A 25,627-nucleotide genomic window follows, 5' to 3' on the forward strand; every position below is an offset into this window, starting at 1 on the left:
CAAGGACAGGACTAATCCTTCCTCACAGCTCTTTAGTAACGCACGTCTGAACCTTTTTCTGAGCAGATCTCAAAAATGATCCTAAATGGGCTTTGATCTTGTCTGCCCCCCGGCCTCTCTCCTTTCTCCTTGGTGGCTCTGCTGCTCGCCCTGAGTGCGGAGACACAGCTCCTTGCCTCTGCCCTTCCCTTCGCCCCGCTCTGCACCTCCAAAGGGCAAGGAATGAGCCCCTTTTCCTGCACACAAGAAACACACGGAACTTCCGCAATCAGCAAAAAGGAGCAGAGTGGAATGAAGAGGGAAAAGTGAGTAACAGGAGCCAGGAGCTCTGGTTCTGCTCCCTGCGCTGCTGCTGACCTGCTCCTTCTCTCTAGGCAAATGCCATCCTGCAGACTCCCCTCCTGTCCCCCACCTGCTGGGTCTCTCCAGAGCATCACCCATCTGGGCAAAAATTTCTCGCCCAGCTTAGGGGCTCAGAACCTTGTTTGCACTTTTAGGTGCTACTGCAATTCAAGTAAAAGCAGAGGAAAAGCACTGATTCAGGACAGTTTGAAGCCCCACAGCCCCTTGTGTCTTGCAGCCACTTTTCTAGTTCATCTGCCAAAGCTGGATCTTTGATGAGACATTTCCTCATGGTCCCATGAAAACCTGCTCCCCCACATCCTGCCTAACACGGGGAGCAGGGTCTCGCTGCTCCCCAGGCCGAGAGAGGCTGTGCCCCAGCAGCCTTCTGTCTTCAGAGCCTTTCTTCCAGACAACATAAAGAGGATCGGCTTTTCTCATCCAGTTTCTCCTTCTTGCCTTATTTATTTATTTATTATTAATTTTTTAGTCCAGTTAAAAGGTTTACTATTCAGACGAGCCTAAGTGGCCTCACTCAGCCTAAGTAACTCTATAAATCAAGCGGAACTGCTAACATCTACATCACAATCCCGCCATCAATCTCCACACAGGTTGCGAAGAAAACGAGGGGAAAGACGCAAAAGGGAGAGTGAGGAGCAATAGCTCATCACCGTCAGGTCCCTGCGGGCTGGCTGTGGCCCTCGGAAGGCTCCCTGTGAGCCAGACAGGTTGTCAGGGCAACTCAATGCAAACACGGTGCCTAAGTTCACCTCTCTATAGACAGACATGCACACTCCGGGTGCTGTACCGGGACACGGTGGGTGCAGAGAGAGGGAGGGAAGGAGTGGTGGAGAGCAAGGAGGGCTGGGAAAGTCTCTGGAGCAGGGCCAGTCAGCCCATAAGGGAGCCAGCTCCTAAGGAATGGAGAAGAAGCCAAGACACGAGCCTCTTGGAAATGCTGCACAGACCTCCTTCAACGCTGAAAGAGAGGGCAGGGGATGCAGCGAAACATCGAGGCGCTAGAGAGGGAACCAGACTTAGCTACAGGTACCTGATGCTCAGGGAATAAAACAGTCGACAGGTCTCTTAAAAGATGCCAGTTTGGAAGGGAAACGCACAAAGTCTCACCAGTCCCATCTGGTCTTTAGCGAGTCACTTTACAGGGAATCCAAACCCACCAAGGCAGTGGAGAGCAGCTCCTTGGCTTCAGCCGGGCTCTGTCATCCCTAACTGAGGGCAGGGGTTAAGCGAGCCACCTCCTAAAACAGGGTCTCTCCAAACCCTGCTGGTAGCTGGATGGCAGCTTAAGAGCAATTTGCAATCCCTTTTAGCACTATTAAGCTCAGACCCAACAAAGAATGCAGACTCCTAATTAATTGCAGTGGGAAGTCAGGAGCATAAATGGGAGCTGGGAGCCTGAATGCTTGTGGCATCACCAAGAAACAAGGGGCTAGATAAAGTTCATTATTGTGGTCTTTCTGGTCCTGCAAAGTAAATCAGTGTGTTAGCCCGCACGAGCTAAGTGAGACCTCAGCAAGAGCTGCTTGACAGAGAGCAAACTGGAGCATCTTAGCCTTCCAGCTTCTGTTACGTCCTCACACAGCCCTGCAGCTGCCTGAGCAGGTAAAGGGCTTTAGGCTTGGTACACACAGGGGGCACAGGATCCCTGCAAGGTGTCTGTAATTCCTGTGAGGGGTTGGAAGTCTTTGTGAACCCACAGAGCAGGCATCCATCCCAGGTAGCACTAGGAGTTTGGGGGCTCTTTAATCCCCTGGTGCCTTCAAACACTGTGCAACATGGTTAGGAGAAACGCTTGTCCGTTCTGTTCGTGTGGAAAAGGCTCACAGTCCAGGCAGAGGAGAGCGGAGCTTGGGTGTGAAAGCCGTGGGTCGTCCCTGAGCCTGTTAACTCAGCAGGGCTGTCAGAGCAGCGTGGGAGAGAAACCCCACCGGCTGGGCAGTGCGGACACTCACCCCACGCTTCCCCGTGCTCACACCGCCGCTTAATTCTCTGTCTTGCCTTTTGCTGCTCTTTATTCTGGTCATTAAGGCTCATCTTCTTATCTCTCCCTGTCCTCGTGAGCCCATCCATGTGCTGGCGCTCTCACTAATTGCACACCCCCCCCCCATCAGTGGGAACACACACGTGTACCAGAACGTGGCTGTGCAGGTGCACTATGGCATGCAGAGGCACGCGTGACACAACCACACGCAATCGCACGCCCGTGTGTGCACACAGAACACATGCCAACGCCTCTGTACCTGTGACTGCGCAAGCATCGCGCCCGCACGGTGCGCTACAGACACACGGACGTGCCCGCACGCAGCCAGCTCTGCCAGCCCGCACCCGCGGCGAGCACCCGCATCTCCAGAGCCCACCAGCAGCCACACATGCAGCCGCACACGGGCAACCACCCGTGCAAGCGCAGAGCACCCTGCATGCACTCACACTCACACACACACACACACAGAGACGCACGCTCGCAGCACAGCCCGCATGCCGGGAGCGGTTTATTCTGCAGCTTGGAGTGAGAAGGCAGTGGGCTCCCAGCCGGGCCGGGCTCGGCCGCAGGGACAGACACGCTCCCCATCCCACCAAAGAGCCCCTCTTTACCCCCAGCCCATCTGCACCTCACACCTTAAGGCAAAAAGAGCATCGGTGAGTGTCTCATTGGAGCTGGCGTCCCAGCGGAGTGTGTGCCGGGCAGGGGATCTCTCCCTCTCCCTCTCTCTCTCTCTTCCACTCGCATCTTTTCATGAACTCTATTTCTCTTTCCTTTCTGAAAACAACTGAGCTGTAAATACTGTTTAACCTTCTTCCCCCCTTCCCCCCTCCCCTCCGCACTATAAAAACACAAATATGCCATAACTCAGCTGGCTCAGCCGCCGCGCCTCCAACATGCCCTGCTCCAGGCCTCTCAGGAAGGTCATAACAAACGACTTTCCGATTCAGTGCTCCTGAAATAATTTTGTGTATTAAAACCTGAATCTGCACTTTCTGGACCGAAAGCCTCTCTTAATTATGGCAAGCGTCCTTGGGATGGACAGTGATCCTTCACTACAGCACCGCTAACCAACCGGAGAGGCAGGCGGCTCCGGCTCCCCACCACCTCCTCCTCCTCCCGCGCCCCCTCCCACCCTCGGCCCCCCTTGCTCCCGCGCCCCCCCTCGCCTTCCCTTTGCCCAATCTGTTTTCAAAGTGTGTCTGTCCTTTATTAAATTGTTTTCTTTTCCACATTATCAGTTGCCATGGAGACCTCATCTCTCGGATTATTTGAATTTCATTATATCTATTGATTTGGGAGCATTTCATCTTTTTTATTGTTTTTCTGTCAATTTTCAAAACGAATAACCATCTAATTTGCGTCAGTGCTGATTATGTTTGTCCCTCAATAGAGGTCGGCAGCTGCGTCGGGGAAACAAATCAATGGGAAACCATCATAAACCTCCCCAGTACAATCTCCAGGATATGTGGGTGACATTCCACGCCTGCGAGAAACACTCATCATATCCAAACTTCTTTCTTTCTTTTCTTTTTTCTTCTCCCCTCTTTCCCTTTCTCTTTATCCCCCCTCCTAGCTCGCTCTGCTGCCCGGCGGCTCCCATTTAAAATCATATTTATTTTACACACACACACACACGCACAATTTTGGGCGCTCCGCATTTTCAGACAGGGAGGGGACAAGGGTGAGAAGAGGGGAGAAGGAATCTTTTTTTTTGGTAAGAAAGAAGGGAAGAATAGGATGAGGAGGAGAAGAAAAAGAGGAAAAGTGGATCAGGATTGCAAATTGCTTACTATGTTTTTTTTTTAAATAATTTATGCAATTTTAAGCATTTATGTATAAATTTTTTAATAAGCCACCCTGGAGCAAAATAGCCATTAACATCCCGACGTCCTTCTGTCCAATGGGCTCGTGTGCAGGATCAATTTCCGAGAGTACTTTCCTTTTTTTTTATGACATGATAAAATGCTTTTAAAGCAACTTACACAAATATGGAAATTTTTTTCCCCTCCTCTTTTTTTTTTTTTCTTTTTTTTTTTTTTTTATAACAGCCTCCACTTATTCACCAGGGAGAGCGAGGGAGCGTGTGCGTGTGTGTGTGCCGGGGAGGGCAGCTGGCAGAAGGATAGACCCAGCCCTAACTGGAACGGACCTGCCTGTCCTTCTAACAAGGGCATAAACTTTCATTAGCGATGCACACAGTCAAAGGCAATTTAGGGAAACGCGCTGTACAGAAAAGGAAAACCTCAGCGTTTTTTATACAGCGGCTCCTTGGCTCCGTCCAGGGGGTTCTATCCTTGAGCTCAGCTTGTGCTCTCCAGCCAAAGTGACCCCACCGGCCATCGGGGAGGTGGCAGCGGGGCTGCTCTCGGGGACACCAGTGCCCGGCAGTGCCAGCCCCGGCCCCGCCAGCAGCCTGTACGCCCCGCTGGAGGAGCCAGCCAGTATTAATGCCTTGCTGGAAGCCACCAGTCCTATGAGAAGCCCAGAGGTATCTGTTGCTCTACAGTCGCCCCTCTGAAGGGACGGTTCTCCCCGAACTGTTTAGGGTCTCGGCACGCTGACAGGTCGCTCTCAAGCATGGCCCCAAAGGGGCACTGAGCAGCTCTGAGCTGGCTCTGCCCACACCAGACAGATGTGTCGCTGCTGCTCCTGCTCCCGCAGGGCACACGGGACAGTTATTTTTGCAGCTGGGACATGTTCAGCCTCATACAGGAACCTGGAAAATGCCATTCCTAAAGGGACGGCTCCTGCCACTGGCACAGCTCTGCGGAGGAGGGCCCCGCGCACGCCAGGCTGGAGCCAGAGCAGGCCAAGACGAGGGGCTTGGCGGGGTCCGAGAGTCACAACCACACATTGGAAACGAAACAGAAGTACTTCTCTGGCTAGCAGTTCCCTTGGCCCTCTGTCTTTGGGGCCAACGCACCCCCAGCCAGATACACATTACATGTGCCCAAGCGTGGGAAGTCCCTGTGCACATTCCTATTATTTACTTCAACCCTGACACTGTTTTTTCTGCTGGAGCACATTTCTTCACCTGTTTGTATAACACACTTCCAGGGATAACACAGACCTATGAATTTAATCCTACTGACAACAGGTTCGCGTGTTACCAGTACCTTACAGAGCTCCCAGCCGTGCTCACGCCAGCGGCTCAGGGCTGTGCCCACCCCTGCCCCGTGTGCGGTGTTTGTGTGCATCTGAACGAAAGCAGAGGTGAAAAAATATTAAATACTTAAAAAAAAAAAAAATATTCGAGGGGCAGCCAATGCTCAGCTGGAAAAACACAAAGTGCCGAGAACAGCAAACCCAATCAATAACAATCACAACCCCAGCAGCGAGTGAGGAAAGCGTGAACCGTTTTGTCCTGCTCCCTGCATGCTCGCCCACTTGGGAAAACACAGTCCCCTGGAGGCCCAGGGTTTCTTTCCCTCCCTTTCCACCCTACATTTGCCCTCACTAAAAAGCGTTACAGAGTGCAAGTCCCCCCGGCTCCTGTTTTGGTCAGAAACTCAGCAAGGAGGAGAGGGCATCCCTGCACAGAGGAACAGGACTCCTGGCAATGAGCTGCTCTTGATGCTACGAAAGGCTCTGCTTCCAGCAAAACATTCCTTCCACACCACATCCTAACCTCCCCTCCCCAGCTTTGCCCTTCATGTCCCCCGTCCCCTCCTCAGTTGCCAGCCCCAGCCTCAGCATGCTCCTCCTCTCCCCTCTTCTTTCCTCAAGTTCCCAACACCATCAAGGCTTCCTCTTCCCCAACATCTCCTGCCCGACCCCGTGTGCCCCACTCTGCCCTCCATGCCTCTCCTCCCTCCTTCCCTGTGGCCCTGCCACCCACAGCGGGCAGAGAAACCCACGCCCGCAGGAACCAGGGACCAACTCCAGGAGATTGAAAGGGGAAACCTGCCAGGGAAGAGGTGGGAGCTCTCCTTCTCCAGCTCTTGTGTCCCTCCTCATCCGGACAGCACAGATTTGGGGGATTTTGGTGTAGCAGCAGAGAGCTCAGCAGGAGTCAGAGGTTTTCAGATATCTGTATCACTCTGTATGCCCTTGTCTATAGTGACTGCTAAACAGAGCCCAGCCAAACCTGGTGGTGACTTTAGCGCTGTGAGGAAGGGACGTCAGCCACTGCACCCTCTGTTACCTCAAAGCAATACAGATGTCAACAGTCACAATCCAAAACCACAGAGTCATGGAATGGGTTGGGTTGGAAAGGACTTCAAAGCCCACCCAGTTCCAACCCTGTCATGGGCAGGGACACCTCCCACTGGATCAGGTTGCTCCAAGCCCCATCCAACCTGGCGTTGAACCCCTCCAGGGATGGGGCAGCCACCACTGCTCTGGGCAACCTGGGCCAGGGTCTTCCCACCCTCACATGAAAACATTTCTCCCTAAGATCTCACCTTAATCTCCCCTCTTTCAGCTTAAAACCATCCTCCCCTCATCCTGTTCCTGCACTCCCTGACCAAGAGCCCCTCACCAGGATGCCTATGAAGCCTCTGTCCTCCTGCTGCCAAAAGCACCGGTCAGGTTCTCTCTTTCTCTTCCCCTCTCTCAGGTGTCCTTTGGAGTAGTGACCAGTCAAAAGTAAGGCAGTGTTTCCCAGGTTCAAGGTCCATTTTTCCATGGGATGTTAGACTCTCTTATCTATGGTGCACCGGCATCTGCTTCAGCATAGCTACTTAAAAACTTTAACAGTGAAAGAAGCTCCGAAGAGAAGGGGAAAGTCTCTTGTGTGGGTCAGAATAATTAGACTGAGCGCAAATTGGCTTTAGGCATCTGCTGTTGCCTCTGAGCAAAATCAAGCCACGCTGCTTCCATCAGCATCTCTCCGCTGTTTGCCTCACCCCACAGAACAGGGGGGACCGCATACGGCCTCGTATAGGGCATCTCTGGGAACAAGACCTGCTTCAACAGAAGCCATAAAGCCTCCTCATCCAGCTATCATTAAAGCCAAGAGAAAAGAGGCCAGACAGAGAGATTGAGATGAGCCATTTCCCCAACAAACTCCCTTCCCTTTTTCATTCGCTCCTTTCTTTTTTTTCCCCCTTTAACTGTCATTAAAATAACAAGTTTCTGTTACAGTCTAAACATTCCCACATTGTATAAAGGGTTATGTTACACCAGAGTCACTGCCGGGCCCAGTGTTTGCACAGAAACCTCACTGCAGGTCCCCCCTCCTGACGAAGTGACTTATTAAAGTTTAAACAGTAATTAACAGAACAATAAAAATAAAGGGATGTTTGGGGAGTCGTAGTGCACACAGGGTTTTTGGCAGTGCCAGCACTTTTCAGTGCCCTGCGCTGGCAGAAAAAACGGCTGCAAAACCAGTGGGAGAGATCGTGCACTCGGAGCCAGGAAGGGGCCGCGGCGAGGCCGAGGTGCGATCCCAGCGCCAGCGCCAGGGTGTGGAGGGCACAGCAGGACACGAGGAAAGGGGATGGAATGGGGCACTGGGGAAAGGATGCCGAAGGGTCACTTGGCAGGAGGCTGAGGCAGATTCGGCGCTCGCTACCAGCCCTGCAGTCAGTCGGTGTGAAGACGCACCAAAGAACATCGAGAGTCTCCGCTGTCCGGTCTCCAGCTCTGCTGAGACAGCCCAGACAAAGCCCCACAACCTGTGTGGGGAATCGTGTCTCTCAAACCAGATTGAGGCTTTGGGGAAGGAGATAGTTTACTTTAACATAAAGTGGCAGAGAAGAAACGGTGACCACAGAGCAAACATCTGAGGAAATCAGAGAATACTTTGAGTTGGAAGGGACCTCAAAGCCCATCCAGTTCCACCCCACTGCCATGGGAGGGACACCTCCCACTGGCTCAGGCTGCCCAAGGCCCATCCAACCTGGGCTGGAACCCCTCCAGGGATGGGGCAGCCACCATTGCTCTGGGCAACGTGGGCCAGGGCCTCCCCACCCTGACGAATCTTGTAACAGGGAGAGCTTTTACAAGAGGCTCCAGGAGGATCCTCCTTTCTTGGGAGCTTTAAAACCAGACAGCAGAAGACATCTTGTAGGAACCAATCCTGCCCCATCCCCATGCGGGTGCGGGGAGCTCTGAGCCGCAGATCCAACAGTATGTGAGTAATTCTGGAGTCGCTCCCTCTGAAATCGCAGTCAGATCCACGACCACAGGACCAAACGCTAGAACCCAACTCTCTACGCCGGACCACAACCCCATCTCTCACACTAGAGCAGAACTCTTCCAGCTTACGTGGAATCCGTGAACCAGGGCTCCCTTTATGGGAGCAAACCTGCTTTTCCTCTGTTTTGCTCCCATTCTGGTTGCCTGACTTGCCCAGGATGAGCTCTGGAGCATGTGGGTAGGGTTTAAGGCTAGGTTGTCAGCCCTCCCTGTTACCCAACACACAGCAACGCAGAAAGATCTCACTTGAAGGTATTTTTGGTGCCTATTGTAACTATTCTCAAATGTTTGCCTCAGTAGCTCGCGGTGCAAGCTGGTTCTAGCGCTGATGCGTGACTCAGTACACACAGCATTGTGCAGCCCCGTGTTTGCTAAATCTCTTCCAGTACAACTGCTCAGTTTGCAAATAAAACGACAGCTTTGTAAGGGTGCATCTCCCGTGCAGAGGGAACTCGTGGAGCGCTGCCTCAGCCCTTCCCCAGGCCTGGGCTGGCGGGGAGCTGCCCCGCTTCTGCGAGGACACAAATGGAGACCATCCCTCACCAGCGATTCCCATCCTGCCCACAGCCTCCCTTTCCTCCCCTGCTTGCGTGTGGGAGGAGGAAGATTCTCAGAGAGCCTGCGGCCACTCCGTGAACAGCCACACCTGCCTCCAGAAGTCCCAGTATCACACCAGTAAGAGCCACTCGAGTGAGGACGCTTAGACCCAGCGTGGCTGCTCACACCTCCAGGTTAACCTGCCCACTCACCTGCAAACTCATTCTGCAATAAAAGCACACTCCAAACGCACAGGCTTGGCTTTAGAGCACTCCATGAAGTTGATTCCTCCTCCTTAGCCCCCTCACTAGTAAGGAGGACTCTGCCTTTTGCTTTCTCAATGGTGAACTAACCAGCCTGTTTCTGCAGCAGCTGTACTGGCACTGCAGGGAAAAGACGCACTTCAAGCTCCTCAAACTCAACAGGTCTCATTCTACTTTCCAGCAGCTCCAGCTCAACACTATCACTTACCAACAAATACCCACCAACACGAAAAAAGGCACAAATACTGATGAAGGATCCCAATACTCCTCTACTCCCACCCTCCTGCCAACAAATGCTGCCAAATCCCTGCAAGGATCATAGAATCACAAAATGTTTTGGCTCGGAAGGGATCTCAAAGCCCATCCAGTTCCACCCCCATGCCATGGGCAGGGACACCTCTCACTGGATCAGTGAGATCCAGTGGGATCTCTGGGCAACCCATTTCCCAGCCTTTGCTCTCTCCATCTGCTCTTACACCAGGGCTGGGAGGAGAAGCTGCCTCCAGACATGGGAAAAGAGGAATCTGTGGATGCTGGAAGTGCAGAGCAGCAGGGGTTGAGGGTTCCTGCAGACCCTGCAGCTGCTGGCTCCCTGCTGGCACCTCGTGCCCCAGGATGGAGAATCATGGCCTTTAATCCTCAGCCTCATGCAGAACTCCTTCTCCCAAAGACAACTGTGACTGGGATCCACTGGCTTTCCTGAGGGTGGACTGGCCCAAAAGGAACATAGTCAAGTCCACTGTAGACTGGAGTAAATAGCAGGGATGGCCACAATTTACTCTGTGGTCTGGGAAAGGAGAGAGCCCAACTCCCGAGAACCAAAGGAAAGTGTTAAAAATGTGACTTCCCAGGCAATTACCAATGGTGATTTTTAATAAGCTGTTTTCTAGGCACTGGGGGAGCAAGGGACATGGGGGAATCGGATGTTATGAATCTGAATTCATCCCGGGTTCCAAAGGTGCTGGTTTAATAAGCCGTGGGGCGAGCCTGCACTAGCAGCGACAGCCCTGCAAACGAGTGCCAGAGCGGGCGTCTGGCATATCAGGGCTCGGAATTAATGAAACCAAGACCTTGGCAACCTCAGTGATTTTACTGCATTCTGGTGTAAATTGATAAACCTGCACGGTGCTCCAGGGAGGATGTGGATGGAAGAAAGGGGGAAGGGAGAGAGTGGGACACACTGTGGCCCTTTTCCCTTATCCAAGTGTTTAACTGCGCCCCAGAGAGGAGCTGCAGTTGTGACACATGGGTTGCGAGGCCTCCATCGCTGGGGTGAGCAGGATGTGTTCAAAACAGCCCGTCCTGAATCCTCATGGAATTCATCCCTCAGGTTCCACCGCTTGGGAGGTGGATGGGATGACCAATAGCATCAAACACAGCCTTGATTGGCTGCGACGCTCTGCCCACATAAACCCAAACCTCCTACTGCAACTTTCTGATCTTCTTGGTGGCTTTTCTGCCTCCATGACAAATTCAGAGTAAGCGGCTTGTTCAGCCTTGCCCTTGGAGACAGCATCAACAGAAAGTTCCCAAATCCACTGCAAGTCAGGCAGAGCAGCCTCTGCCTGAAACTCCCTGCTCAGCTGAGCCGCTGGCTCTGACTTTTTTTTCCCTTCGCTGCCCAAAGCCAGCTGGATGCACAGGAACAGCAGCCAGAATTCAGTGCTGGAGGAAGATGCTGTGTGAGAGTCAGCAGCTCCATGGCCTGAACAGCAACAGCAGCCAGAGGTGCCTCTGCCGCGTCCCACTCCTGGAGATCTCTGCATGTTCCCAAGGTTTCTCTGACCTGACGTGAACTAACCCAAAGGTCTGCTTTCTGAAGGACTCTTCTGCCCCACAGACTGAGGACGAAAGGCTGAAAGTGTTGGGGTTGTTCAGCCTGGAGAAGAGAAGGCTCTGGGGAGACCTCAGAATAGCTTCCAGTACCGAGAGGGGGCTACAAGAAACCTGGGGAGAGGCTCTTGATCAGGGAGTGCAGGGATAGAACAAGGGGAATGGTTTTAAGCTGAAAGAGGGGAGATTGAGACGAGATCTTAGGGAGAAATGTTTTCATGTGAGGGTGGGAAGACCCTGGCCAAAGTTGCCCAGAGAAGTTGTGGCTGCCCCATCCCTGGAGGTGTTCCAGGCCAGGTTGGATGGGGCTTGGAGCCCCTGATCCAGTGGGAGGTGTCCCTGCCCATGGCAGGGGGTTGGAACTGGATGATCTTTAAGGTCCCTTACAACCCAAACCACTGTATGATTCTGTGATGTCCACTCCCGAGCACAAGCAAGCAAAATCAATGTCAAATATCCCAGATACTCTCAGCCCAGCGCCTCAGCTCTCCTCTTCCAGACCCGCTAGTCTACATTCCTCTCTGCTCTTACGCTGAAGTCACTCTGCTAAGCTCAGAAGAACAATTCTCCCAGCTGACACCACGTCAGTGACAGAACTGAGCTTATGGCCTTCCACTGCCACTCTCATCAAACTGGGAGCAAAAGGCACACCACCCAAATCTGAACTTTTCACCCCAATTCACCCAGCTACAGCCTGTGTTCCAGCTGCTGCCTGTGCTGGAGTCAGGGTCTCCAGCGAGAGCGGTGGTGCTTGAGAGGGGAGATGCATCGAGCAGGTACAGGCAGGTGCAAACAGAACAACAGAAAGTGCCCCCAGGTCAGCACTCACGTGCATTTTCCTCGGCCATGTCTGAGGAGACTTGGAGTCAGAACAGAGCACAGCTTTGCATGGGGCTCTCAAACATTCTCACAATGCAGAAAGGACTGTCCTGGGCACTTCCTTCTCCAACACGGCGTTCAGGATGCTCTACAGCAATGCCAGTCACTGCCTGTAGGGAATGTTATATTAGAAAATTATCTACTGCACTCTTAATCATCTGGTCTTGCACTCTACAGAAGGGAACAGGAGGAGCCGGCACAGTACGACCCTTCTTCCAGACACCGCTGACTTCAGATACCATTATCAGTGGTGGCCTAGTCCACGTCCCAGAACTCATGCTCTCATTCGGACATGAAATTATTTAGACTATTCTTGATATTATGTTATGTTTGTAATTCACACAGAAGATCAACGGTGCCACATGCTGCAATCCCCGTATTTCACTGAATACAGAGGAGACTGAGCTCTTAGTCTTCACCTAACTCAGCTTCTGTGAGGCTTCTGGGAAGCCAACACTTCACAGCAGACCCGTCCCACAAGGAAAGGGTTTAGAATCACAGAACCATTAAGGATGGAACAGACCTCTGAGATCATCAAGTCCAACCGTGAGCCCAACCGCATTGTGCTGATGCTGTCTGAGATTTTAATCCGCACATAACTGAGATACGATATGGGAACCGGCACTCTAAAATTGGGTCTCATCTCCTTTTTTTCAGAAAGGACTTTCAAACAAAGGAAAAAAATCTGCCAGCACGCTAAGCATTCGGCGCTATCTTCAATCAGGGAAGCCTAATTATACCCATTATACTGATGAGGAAGCACTGGCACAAAGCTATGCATTCGCACGGCTATAGATACAAAACGAATCAGTGGCAAAGCTGGAAATAAACCTGCGAATGATGGTGATGAGCTCATCACACACCTCAGCACAGTGACACCCATGGACTAGCCCATGTCCTACCCATGTCCAGGAGGTTATGGAGCTGGTGAGGTGCCCTTCACATGTCTGCTGAACATGTTATGAGTTTCAGTCCCAGTGCTGAGATGGCTTGGGGTGCTCTGGGAGGCTCTGGGGACTGGTACACCAGCCAGCCCACGCAGACAAGCCATTCAGCCCATGATATCGGTGACTGGCTGGTGGCTGTGGACACCCAACAGCCAGAGCACCACATCTGAGCCACCAGGACACCCTGCAACCACACAGACCGTGGCAGGGATGAATCATCTGCTCCTCCTTCTGAAGCAGCTTGATCAACCTCCCTGCATCCTTGCAGCAAGGTCCAGCCTGGTCTGTCCACGTATTCATGACCCCCTTGCACATAAAGCCCAGTGATAAGATGTGACAGGACTGGGAACAATGGGTATAAACTGGAGAGGGGCAGATTTAGACTGGACATAAGGAAGAGTTTCTTCACCATGAGAGTTGTGAGGCCCTGGCCCAGGTTGCCCAGGGAAGCTGTGGCTGCCCCATCCCTGGAGGTGTTCCAGGCCAGGTTGGATGGGCCTTGGGCAGCCTGAGCCAGTGGGAGGTGTCCCTGCCCATGGCAGGGGGGTCGGAACCAGATGATCTTTAAGGTCCCTTCCAACCCAAACTAGTCTATGATTTTCCTTGGCACCAGGGGCCAGCACTTGCCCTGCACTCTCCCTGCCAGGTGCCGGGAGTGCGGGTCTAAGAAAGGCTGCCGAATCCCTTGAGATTGAGCGTCATTACATAAACAATACAATAGGATCACGGGCTGTAATTGTAAAAGCGCCTGAGGTCTTGGCACCGGAGTCTGCCTCAGCAAAGGCCTCCGAACGGAGACCCAAACAAAACAAACAAAAGCCCCAACTCTGTCACCACTTAATGAACAATAATAAATAATAAATAATAACTCTAAGAGCCGACCTAGCAAGGCAAATGTGAGGCACCAGGGCAACTCTGAGGAAACGCTGACCCCACAGTGGTCACCCTCCCTCCCCAGTTTCCAGAGCACTGAGTTAGGGTATCGCAGGGTGAGGTCTGGAGCAGGGAACACAGGTCTCTGATCAGGATGAGGTCAAAGAGCTGCAGCCCTCCTGCAGCTCTGGGAGCACGCGCCAACTCCTGCATAGCTCCTTCTTACTGAGGGTCTCTCTTTAAGTGCTAAATGCAAAAAGAAACAGTTGGAGCTGAGCAAGGGAATCCAGGTAGGTTGAAGTTCAGAGATGCCCCTCTCCAGCATCATCACTGCCTTGACCAGAGTCTCCCACCTGTGCTGTGCAAGCCGAGCCCCTGACAGGACACCGGGAGAGCTGCTTGGCAGGGACATGGGATGAAACAAAGGGCCTAATTTAAGTATTTTTATAACTCGGTACTTGTGACAGTGGGTTTAGCAGTTGCCAGCCATCTGGAATAAAGAATTACAGCCACCTCCCCTAATCCTATATTGCCTAAACCCTAAAGCTGGTTATGGTGCAAGGATGAGGCAGCAGGTTGGGAGGAGGCAGCACTGGGGAGGTGGGGGCAGCAAAAGGAACACAGGACAATTCTGTAACTTATTTCTTTTTCTTGCGAGGTTCTGGGTGGTCCCAGATGTGTCAGAAGTCTTTTTGCTAGGAATTAAGAGAAGACAGGATGAAGGAAAAAGGGGGGAGCAGGGAGACAAGGAGTCCTCCATGACCACACAGTTGCATGCACCACACACACACACACACACTCTCACACGCACACAGAGGCTTACTGGTCCGCGCAGGGCTGTCAGGTAAATTAGATCTGAAAGCTGACAATTTCTGACCATATTTCCTTGATTATTTCAAACAAATGCACACCAGCCGCTGTAAGGAGATTAAAGTGACATAAACGTCCCGAGTGGGAGGAGGGAGGGCAGAGAATTCAGGTCACCCCCATCCGTCCCCCATTTGACAGCCGCTATATCGCTATCCAATCCAATAAAAAAATCCCCCCCTTTTGCTTTAATTAATTTTACAGCTAGCTTGCTTAATTACTTTCAATCAAAATCCTCCTGCCATCGCAAAATTAGAGATGGTTGAGCTCCATTAGCCTAAATTCTTCATTTCCATATAGAAAGAGGCTCCCTCGGCAGAGCCAACAGGGCGCCCTCCTACTCAAGCTGCCATCAGACAGATGCCTGTCCCTCTGTCTGTCTTCAGTTCCTTGGGATAAGGCAGGGGAGAAGCATTCAGCCTTGTTCCCACCAACACCTTCCACCAAGCACCTCCAGAGCCCTGGACATGGGAGGCCTCTGCTAACAGCAAGGACCGCGAGAGGTGAGAAGGACAGCCTGCCCTCACAGCCTTCGCGCGTGGAAGTTCCTCGCCAGGGCTGCACAGGGAGCTGGGAGGGCACCTGGGCTCTGCTGGGCGTTCTGCAGCTGCCAGCACTGGGGACGGGATCTGGAAGGAACATCTCTCCTGCTGGACTAAGCATGGTCACTGTCAGCCCACACAGGCATCGCTAACCCCAGTTGGTCTCTGGCAGACACATGGAAAGGACATCGAGGGGACATCGGGGCAGATTGTTTTACATCTGCCTGCTGTGGGGCTTGGTACCTTCCCCCAGAGCATCTGGCACTAGCTGCTGTCAGAAACACGACCCTGCAGACCACAAAGCTGCGACATTCCTGTAGCTCCTGTAGACACCATTAGCACCTCCCTCCTGCGAACATCACTCATGGACTGTCCCATTTTGGGCCAACCTGAGAGCAGTCCCAACCGGTCCCATGTCCATGAAACCTCAGAAGTGCAGGGAGTGGCAGCAATAAAGCCCTACGGAGCTGGAAAGGAGACAAGAACCCCAAGCAGGTGGAGAAGACAGGCACAGGAGGAAACCCTGGAAGGAGCTGGGCACACTGGGAGTGGAGGAGAAGAACTAGCTCATCTCAGAGGACTCTGGGAACTGGAATTACCCATACTGCTCCAGTGGATCACACCACGGCATGCTTTCCTCCCATTTTCTCCAATTTCCTATGGTTTCCTCTTTCCCCATCTCCCCACGCTACTCGCAGAGCTCAGCATTCCCTGTAGGCTCTCATTTAACCTGGTCAGTGGAGCTTGGCCCCTGCTCCCTCCTCCCGCCGCACGCACACCTAACCTGGAGCTGCAGGGAGGTCACAGCAGCACCCCGGTCTCCGCACCTTCCCACCCCTCGGAGAGCTCAAGGGGGATTCATCAGCACAAGAAGCCCAAAGTCCCCCCGGACTCCACGGAGGACAGGTTGGACCCTTGCTGCTTTAGAACACAACGAAGAAGAGACAAACACAGACCTATTTTGTTTATAAGCTTAAAACTGAATCCAATGGCGCATCTACCTGGGGATTTTAGATTAAATGGTTTAAGAAACTCAAATAGGCTTTTTAATCCGGTCAAATAAAAAGAGCCCCAAAGAAGCAAAGAATTCACCCTGCTGAGCCGCACGCCTGTGAAGACAGGCGGGCAGGGACGGCTTTCGTACTCTCTACGACTCCTCCCCACCCTGGCATGGGACAGGATGTATTTGCCAGAATCTGGCAGCCTAGGATACACCCTGTTCAGTACTGGCGCAGACTTCACTTTCCCATGGACGACCCACTTCTATCACGCTGTACAGCACTTTCCTCATCCTTTCAGTGTTCTCTTACGCCGGCTCCGCTGGGCCCTTCCCCCTAACACCTGGCAGGCCATGCGAGCACCGTGCCAGTCCTGGTTGCATCACCAGCGTCAGCCAAAAGCAGTCCAAGAGGAGGCACCAAAACCTTAATCCCCATTCAACACACACATTCATGCACTGTCTTTCATAGGAACTACCTCCCTGGATGCTTCACGAGAGAAGACAAGGCACTGAGCAGCCGTGTGCTCTTGTGGGCCCACAAGAAAGCTGGAGAGGGACTGTTCACAAAGGCCTGTGGGGATAGGACTGGGGGCAATGGGTGTAAACTGGAGAAGGGCGGATTGAGGCATCACATAAGGAAGAATTTCACCACGAGAGTGGTGAGGCCCTGGCCCAGGCTGTCCAGGGAAGCTGTGGCTGCCCCATCCCTGGAGGTGTTCAAGGCCAGGTTGGATGGGCCTTGGGCAGCCTGAGCCAGTGGGAAGTGTCCCTGCCCATGGAAGGGGTTGGAACTGTATGATCTTTAAGGTCCCTTCCAACCCAAACTATTCTATGATTCTATGAACATGAAGAAGGGAGATCAGACAGGTCTTCCAAGGGAAGCTCCTGCTGAGTGCGGTGGCCAGACAGCCAGTGAAGGCTTGATGGATGGAGACCAATGCTACAGAGACTTCGAGAGTTCGATGAACATCTGCAGCTGAATCCTGCACAGAGCAGGAAGCGAAGGGTCTCTCTTCTCTGCTGGATGACCACTTCTCCAGCCATCTCTCTGCATCACATCTCACCAGCTTCCCAACAAAAACTGTTCCCTATCCCCCACCGCTAATGTTCAGCTCCGGAAACGCTCGGAACCAGCCTTCCCTTGTACACGCACTGCAATAAAATTCCCGACTTGTGTCTCGCCTGCTCCAATGCTCAGAGCAGCTGGGACAATAGAACAGAGAGGCCCTAAATCCACCAGACTCACCCTAAATAGCAATGGCCCATAATTTCGCCTGACATTCAGGAGCTTGTTATTCTTTCCCCTCGTCGCCTGGCTGGAGCTGTTCAGACCCATCAGTGTTATTCTATGCATTAAATGGGAAAAAAAACAACAACAACCCAGAGAGTTTTCGAGCCTGCCCAGCGAGGGCTGGCGGGGCGGCATCCCTCGGCTGTGCTGGCACTGGGAGAACAGGAGGAATCCATCCCTCCAACCCAGTCCCATCCCTTCTGCAGGGGAACAGACACGGGTGGGTCTTGCCGAGACCCCTTTTCTCCACTTCCACCCTAGCAAGGGAGCTGCAATCCCCCCCAGCCCTTCCCAGGGAAGGCACCACTATCCCGGCGCGGGGAGCTGTAACCACAACCAGTTTGGGGTTTGGGGTTTTTTTGGGTTGTTTTTTTCTTTTTTTTCCCTAGGCTGGCTCTAGCTGATTAAGGACCTGCAACAGGATGTAGGGATTACAGCAAAACCTGGCTCGGGATCAGCTGGGGCACAGAGCCAAAGAAGAAAGCGAGGGTTGCCCCCAGCCTGGCTGCCAAACCGGCACTCATCCTGTTGGGAGGCTGGGAGGGCTGGAGCTCTCTGCTGGAACAAGGCTCCTGCCCTCGCTGGCTCTGCTGGGGAATGGCCTGAAGCCCACGCTGTGCCCACACGAAGGGCAGGGCTGTGAGGATGAGGGATCTGCGGCTTACGGGGCTTGCTGGAGAGAGGAAAATCCCTGACAGCTTCGCTCTTCAAGCTACACCCCGACAAAAAGAGAGGTGTGAGGGGGTGTCCTCACCTCCAGTTTGGAGCAGCGGGAGCTCCCCGAGGTGGCGATGCCCCGTGATTCCCCTATCCCTCTGCCAGGGTCTGTACCACACGGAGATTCTAGTGGGTATCCTGGAATAAGACACGGCAAAATGCTCTGTGCTGAGTTTCTAATCCAGGAAGAAGTGATCAGGGAAGGCAATAATCTCAGCTGGCACACAGAGCACAGCAGGATCTTGCTTCTGGGGAGGCATCAAGAGCAGAATTAGCTTCAAGGAGACTCGGGGGCTTTTTTTTTGTTCTGCTAGCACTGATCCCTGCCTGGACCAGCAGCAGCAGCAGCCCCCAGCATCTTTCTAAAGTGCCTGTCACTGCGATATCCAACTGCTGTTGTCCCCTGGGGGACATTCCCCCATGCCTGGGCTCTCCAAGTCCCTCTTGGAGTGGAGCAAGAGGGACAGTAGCAGTGAGAGCTGCCCTCCTGCTCTGACCCGAAGCTGTTAGCCTCAAGTCCTGTTTTAATCAGGTCTGGCAGAGCTGCTGCCTCATTTCCCAGCCTGCTACCTCAGAGGGATAATTTGCCAGCACTTTCTTGGAGGGCTCTGTGGAAGCACTTTACAGAGCCTGAGCATGCTTCTCCTTCATGGCCAGATGCTGTGAGCTTCGTACTGGCACCTCTCCCTCTCCTAGTGACCCCAGGCTCTGTCTGAGTAAAGGAGATCATGAAGATGCCAGGATTTGGTCCTCTTTTCCAAAGCACTCCCTGGCAAGACCTTGAAGTAAGAGGGGGAAGCTGCTCAGAGCAGCAGGAGGGGGTGGAAATCTGTCTGGCAGCAGCAGTGCGGAGACTTCTTAGCGCTGCCCACCAGACTCATCGTAGCAGAGAAACTCTGGAGTCAGCTCCTGCCGGCCTGGGGCTGCGGGGGGAAGGCAGGAGCAGATATTGCAGGCGGAGGCCACTGGGATACCATTGAAAGCTGCTAAATATGACCAGGTTAGCACTTTAGTCTTTAATGGCAGGTCACCATTAATAAACCCAGGGCCCCAGGGTGCTGTACAAAGCCTCGCTCCTCCCTCCCCGAAATACTCATTTCATTAACTTCACCGTGCGCGGCACTCGGCACCTGCCAGAGAGTCGGCAGCCAGGCAGGCTGGCAAGGGTTAAGGATATCTTACAGCAGAGCTAACCACTCTCTCCTGACATGGAGCAGGGCAAGCTGCCTGCACAGCACCCCTCTCCTGCCCGCTGCTCCCTCTGGTTCCCCCGGCTCATGCTGGAGACTCGCCCACAGCTCCTGGATCCGGGCAGATGGGAGGTGTGGGAAGCCTCGGGCACGGGGAAGCAGCACTGTCCCCCAACCAAGGGGCTGAGCGCTGGCGAGGGAACCCAGAAACGTGGCCCCTAGCCCCAGCTCCAGCACTGACTCCCTTTGGCTCTTCAAGAATTCCCGTCACTGTGCCTTGCTTTCCCCATCTGCGGAAAAATGACAGCAGTGCTGATGGCCCAGCAGGGAGGAAGGGCAGAGGAGAACTACTTTGGATCCAGGCAGGGAAGAAGCCCTTGTTAAATAAAAAGACTGCAAACAATGATGGCCAAATCCTGCTCTTGGGGAGACTGGAATGACCCACGGGATTGCTCCAGTGCATGAAAGAGTGAGCTTGGCCATTGCAAGGGGTAAGCGGCTGCAAGGTGGAACCCACGCAGGGAAGGGGACCACAAGGTTCCGCACGCGCCACATAAACCCTGCAGCCTCGTGCACGCTCCCGCAGAGGCCTCCATTCCCGCGGCTGCAGCGGGGAGGACAGGGAAGGACAAGGTGAGAGGGAAGAGTAAGGACAGGGCTCTGCTCCACCTGCTTTCACTGGGACGCTGGATATTTCCTGGAGGATGGTGGGAGGGGAGGAGGGACAAACGGTTGTCCCAGCTGCCAAAAATCCCATACCAAGTGTCTATTGATCTGCCCTACTTGGCAACTCAAGCTGCAGCCTCCGTCTGTGGTGCCGGATCAATAAGACCTGGGCGGACAGGGAGGGAGCGGCAGTTTTATGGGAAGGCGGGGTCTTTAGGAGGAAGTATTTTGATTTTTAGAGCGCCTGCAGAGTCAAGGAAGAGAAAATACTGGGACTGAAGCTTCAGTTTAGTTTGGACTCGTTTCAAATACCTGCTGAGCCCTTTACACTGGGGCCCCAGTGACCTCCTGCACAAGGGAGCTGCCCCAGCCTCTGTCCTCGCTGTCCGCCCACGAGAGCCTCGCGCCTGCCTGGGATGCTCCCGGCACAGCGATGGGCCAGTAAAGCCCCGAGGCACAGCACCGACCCCGTGCGCAGGGTTATTCTCCAGAGCCTCCAAGAGATCCTCCTCGGGGACCCCAGGAGAGGCAGAGACTCTCATAACCCGATGAGAAGCAATGGCCGTGCAGCTCAAAGAGCTACTGGAGATGCCTCAAGTCCCCCAGCGGCACTTTGCGATGGCTTTTGCAGGGTGACTGTCACGGGGGCAGCCGGATTGGGAAGGTTCAGGCCCTTGTGCTGACAGCCAGGCTGATTCAGCGGAGAAGACAGGCTCTGACGGGCCAGCCCACGCAATTTCCATCCTGCCGAGTGGAAAGCATCATGCGTTGCCCCCTGGCCTCTCCAAGGAGAAGACCACAGCCTGATCAGCTGCAGTGAGCCAGGCAGGTCATGCACTGGGGAGAAGATGATTGCCACCGAGCCCTTCTATCTCCGTGTGCCTGGAGACCACTTCCTTAAGTTCAGATCGTGCAGCCGGGCCACCACTACTAAGCCCTGGAGACCTGTGGATACAGGGAGGACTATGTAGGAATGTTCTGGTCACCCTGGTGTTCTCCTAATTTCACGCCCATGACCCCACCAGGACAAGGCAAAGGAGGCAGACAAGGAAAGGGTTTTTTCTAACGAGGAGGGCTGCCGGGAGGGTGAGCCCCGGCGGCAGAGCCCCGTCCCTAAAGCCAAGAGCCAGTGGCAGCCCGTCGGCTCTAATCAGAGCTGGCTGCAAGGGGGACAGTGCATTGGGTGTCACCTCCAAATGCCCTCTGGATAGATATGGAGAGAGAGGGAGAGGGAGAATCTGCAGTTGTTCCAACGTTTCTCGCTCAGCAGAACAACTGTTGCAGTCCTTTTAGCACAAACCCAGCAACTGTTCCCGAAATCACATCCTCCTCAGCTCCTGTCCTTAAAAAAAAAAAACCCCAACAACCCATCTCCAAAACGCTGGCTTCTGAGTCAGGGCAAAAATGTTATTAACAAAAACATCACTCAGGGGTGGGACACCTGCTCCCTGACAAGCAACTGGCCTGGCTGCCCGTGGTTAGCGTATTACATCAGGCCCCAAAAAGAGAAAGGAAAGGGAGGGAGAAGGGGAGAGAGTGGAAAAGAACAGAGAGAGGGAGGATGACAGCAGAAGGGAGTCACAAAGACAAAGAGCAAGAGAAGAGAAGCACAGAAAGAAATAAGCAAGTGCGAGCACATGTGAGAGACGGTGCAGGAGAGAGCGGGGGAGAGCAGAAAAGTGTGCTGGAAGTGGTGGGGTGCGTGCAACAAATTGTGAGAGTGCGGATGTGTGAGAGAGGCTGCAAGCGTGTGTGCATATGGCAGAGACCGGAGTTAAGAGGAGGAAGAGTATGGAAGGGGGAACAACGCCACGAAAAGCAGAAAAAAAAAAAAAAGCTTGGAAAAGTGTAACAAGAAAATAGGGAGGAAGAGAGGAACAAAAGAAAAAGTGAAGGCCATCAAACAAATGAGTGGAGATAAGGGCAGGATGGGAGGTGTGGGAAGGGGGGGGCACTTGGGATGGGACAGAGCCAGGGTGAGGGTCGGGAAAGAGGAGAGGGAGAAAGGGACAGAAGAGAAAAAGGAATAAAAGAAATAAACAGAGGGGAGAGAGAGAAAGATGTCTATTAAAAACCTCAGTGCATAACACAAAATGTCAGGGTTTATAGCTTCATTCTTGGCATTGCTGGTACTGAGAACCCCACACAGAAATGTCACTGCTTGTCATGTTTAATCACCTGCTATTTGTTAACACCTTCGCTGCAAGGAGTCTGCCCCTCACCCCTCGCAGGCTTTCCTTTTGGAGAATAAACTGTGAAAACATGGCCCTGCCTCGCTGCTCTCTGGATGGTTTCAGTGGAACCCAACGCTGGGCAGGGCAGGCAGCGGGGCGCCACTGGGCTTTCGGCACCGGGCAGGGCTCTGCAGGCTGCACAGGTCTTGGGTCATAGAATCATAGAATCACTAGGTTGGAAAGGACCCACTGGATCATCGAGGCCAACCACCGGGTCGAGCAGATTGGAGGCAGAGGATGCGCGTACAAGGGAACGGGGCAGAGGATGCTCCTGGGAGTGCAGACAGTGCTAGGAGCAGCGGGGAGCAGAGGAATGAGGCAGCTTTGGGGGAAAAATAACTTCAGGACAGAGAAAGGAGACAGGACTGACAGGGGCAGGCTCAGCACAGCATGGGTGAATCAAATGGACGGGGCAGTGAGTGCCAGGGCAGGAGGACTGGCAGGGCATCGTCCCTTCCTCCCCCTGCGCACCCACCCCGCGCTCTGAGCCCACTCATGTCCTGTGCCCAACACATAAATAAAATCCCTGAACTCCATGCAAGTCTGGAATTCTCCAATCTGCTTGCTTGAACAGCAACTGTCACATAAAAGCAAACATCCAAAGCTATTAAACGCACAGTTACAGTTCCTTGCCCTGGCATCCGCACTGGTGACTTTGCTCAAGTTCCTCCCTGAGCCTTGGACTGATGGGTTTTTATTTATGCCGGTTTTCCCCCGTGTCAGGCACTCGTGCCCCCACTGCCTGCACTTCCCACCCAGCTGCACGCTGTCGGTCTGACATCACGCTGCCCTGCTAAAGGAATTATTTTGAGGTCATCACTAGACAAGACTTTTTGCTACTATTTCACACACTCCAACCGGACAGAAATCACACAGAGCGCTCCTCCCCGCAGCAGGGCTCTCCCAAACGGGCAATGAAAACCTAATTCTACAGTTTTCAGCCTTACGGAAAGAAATAAATCATCTCCCCACCTAAGTGAATCAAAATTCAAAGGTGTGTATGTGAAGATCGTTAGCGCAGCTATTTGTTTTAACCAAAGGAAGGTAATCAGCGCTGCTTTAACGCAAATGAGGGCTCAGGTTCTTCTTGCCCCACATTCTGACATGCTTATGGCAGCGAGCACCGTTCCTGAAGTGCTGATGTCAGTGGAGTTGGACTTCCTCTCTCAACTGAAGACTCGAAGAGCCAAAGCAATGACCACACAATGAGTGTGATCCTCAATTTAGGGATCCTAAATGCATCTAAACTCTTTTTTCTTGCAGATAACCAAAAATTCAGCAGAAGCCATCAGCTGCCTGAAGACCAGCACGAGGGTTTCTGCTCCAGCCCCGTGACCGCTGGGTGCTCCCTGGGTGTCCGGATCCCTCCTGCGACGCACGGCAATGGGCAGCAGAGAGCTGTGCTCATCTCTCTCCAGTACCTACAATGCTATTCTAAAATCCAGTTTAGCTCTTCCAGGATCAGATGTGGGACTGAAGGAAAAACCTCCCAGCCCAAACCAAACAGTCTGGAAAAGCAAACTCCAGAGTGGGTTTGGACTTCACATCTTGGTCTCCGGTAGTGACAGCAGCCTCTTTCTACCCAAATATTCTTATGTATTTTCCTCGCAACAGTGTTTTCGTGGACTTTACTGAGACCAAAATTCTCTCTAGCTTCCAAAACCAGTACCTATGTCTCAACCTTACACTCCTGAGGGACCCTATGGGCGCTGGGGAAACTTGCACTGCTGATCCCTGCTGCCCCTGCACCGAGGAGAGGCTTCTGCTTTGTCCAGCACCTTTTCCAGGAGCCCACAGCTCGCTCAAAAGTCCACAAATAAACTCAGTGCTCCAACTCAAGAACAAGTGGGCCGGGAGACACAAGCCCAGCCAACGATCGCTGCCCCGCCATGGGGAGGGTGGGCAGAAATTCAGCCCAGAATGTGAGCCCAGGGGTTTCTGCCCCTGCCCTGAAGGACCCGCGTGAGGTCCAGGAGTCCTATTCTGGGAACAGGAACAGTACACAGCAAGGCCTCCCGCTGGCCTTTCGCCAAGGATAAAATTCACCCTTCTGAACACCGGCCAAGATGATCTAAAGTGACTACTGACTTGTGGTGCCCAACTGGAGTCACCTTAAATGGGTCGATTCTTCAAAGTGTCAGCGCTCAGTGCAGCGAGAATCGGGCTCCTTTAAGGTGTCTCACACTACATTTCCAATCACTGCTTTAACAAGAAACACTGATATTTCCCTCCTGTGTGACTTCTTCCAGTCTGGCCAGGCCTTTTATCTTTTTTTCCCTCTCCCCTCCCTTCTCCTTGTTCTTTTCTTTTTCAGCTTTTTATGAATTTCTCCCAGCTTTCCTCCCTCTCCCCCCCTCAAGGTCATGCAGCTCATTTCCACGTTGAATATTTACTCAGTGAGCCAGGTCCTTTCACAGGCGCTCACCACAAATATGCTTTCTGATAAAGGCCAGAGAAAAGAAACTGTAAACCCCTAAACAATGTCAGAAATAAATAATAATAAAAAAATCCCAACAGGGCAAAGCAGGGCTGGAACGGGGATTCTATGATTCTATGATTTCAGCACAGAGAGTCAGTAGGTAAAGCACCCTTGGAGTGAATTTATCCCATTTCCTTGCATTTTCATGATTATTTTCTTGCTCTCTTTTCTTGTTCACTTTTCTGAAGACTTCTGCCATTAGGGCTGTGCCACCTCTGTGAGGGCGATGGTTATATTTAACCTCTTCTCTTCATCAACGCTGAAGCTCACCCTCAATTGAAGGCCAGAACCCTTCAGCCCAAGGGCCACTGCTCCTTTATGACAGCGACCCAGAAGCTCAAATCCATCCGTCCCAGGGAGGTTCTCAGCTACGCTGTTTGCTCCTTGTTCCTAAGCTCATTTCTGATAAGCAGCCTGTAGAAAGCATCAGGGTTTGCACCTACCCTGGGTAATTCACAGCACAACACGATGTAGCCAGAGATCACTCAAAGGAAGGTCAAACCCTGCTTCCAGGAATGGATGAGGCCACTCACCACAGCGTGGTAAGAAGGAGAGGGTCCTGGAGAATCATTTTTGAACTTATTTACCAAGTCAGCTCACAGATCAATCCTACAGACTGCCTGAAACGAAGAGCAGCTTCAGAAAGCTGATGTTCTCCAGCCCAGGGCAGGTCTCCAGGATGTTCTCCAGCCCTCCTCATTGCTCTGAGATGTGGCAATTTTGATAAACCTCCAACTCCAAAGAAACAGAACTTGGCCAACACAAAGTGACTTTGCAAATCCAAGCCTCAGGCTTGCACTGTCCAAGGAAGTTTCAACATT

General features: G+C 52.9%; 1 protein-coding gene across 5 annotated transcripts in view; it reads right to left on the bottom strand.

The window, feature by feature from the left end:
* The window catches only part of CASZ1 (castor zinc finger 1), a 206,588-nt gene that overhangs the window by 58,177 nt on the left and 122,784 nt on the right, over positions 1–25,627 (bottom strand). For 3 of the 5 annotated variants that reach the window (XM_054085594.1, XM_054085593.1, XM_054085595.1), the window contains one exon: positions 11,951–12,110. The exons of the other annotated variants lie outside the window; for them this stretch is intronic. In XM_054085594.1, coding sequence (XP_053941569.1) covers positions 11,951–11,969 — 19 coding nt within the window. In that variant the 5' untranslated portion in view covers positions 11,970–12,110. The remainder of the gene's footprint in view (positions 1–11,950; positions 12,111–25,627) is intronic. 5 annotated transcript variants of the gene reach the window in all.

This window comes from Cuculus canorus, chromosome 21 (genome assembly GCF_017976375.1).
Source record: "Cuculus canorus isolate bCucCan1 chromosome 21, bCucCan1.pri, whole genome shotgun sequence".
NCBI lineage: Eukaryota > Metazoa > Chordata > Aves > Cuculiformes > Cuculidae > Cuculus > Cuculus canorus.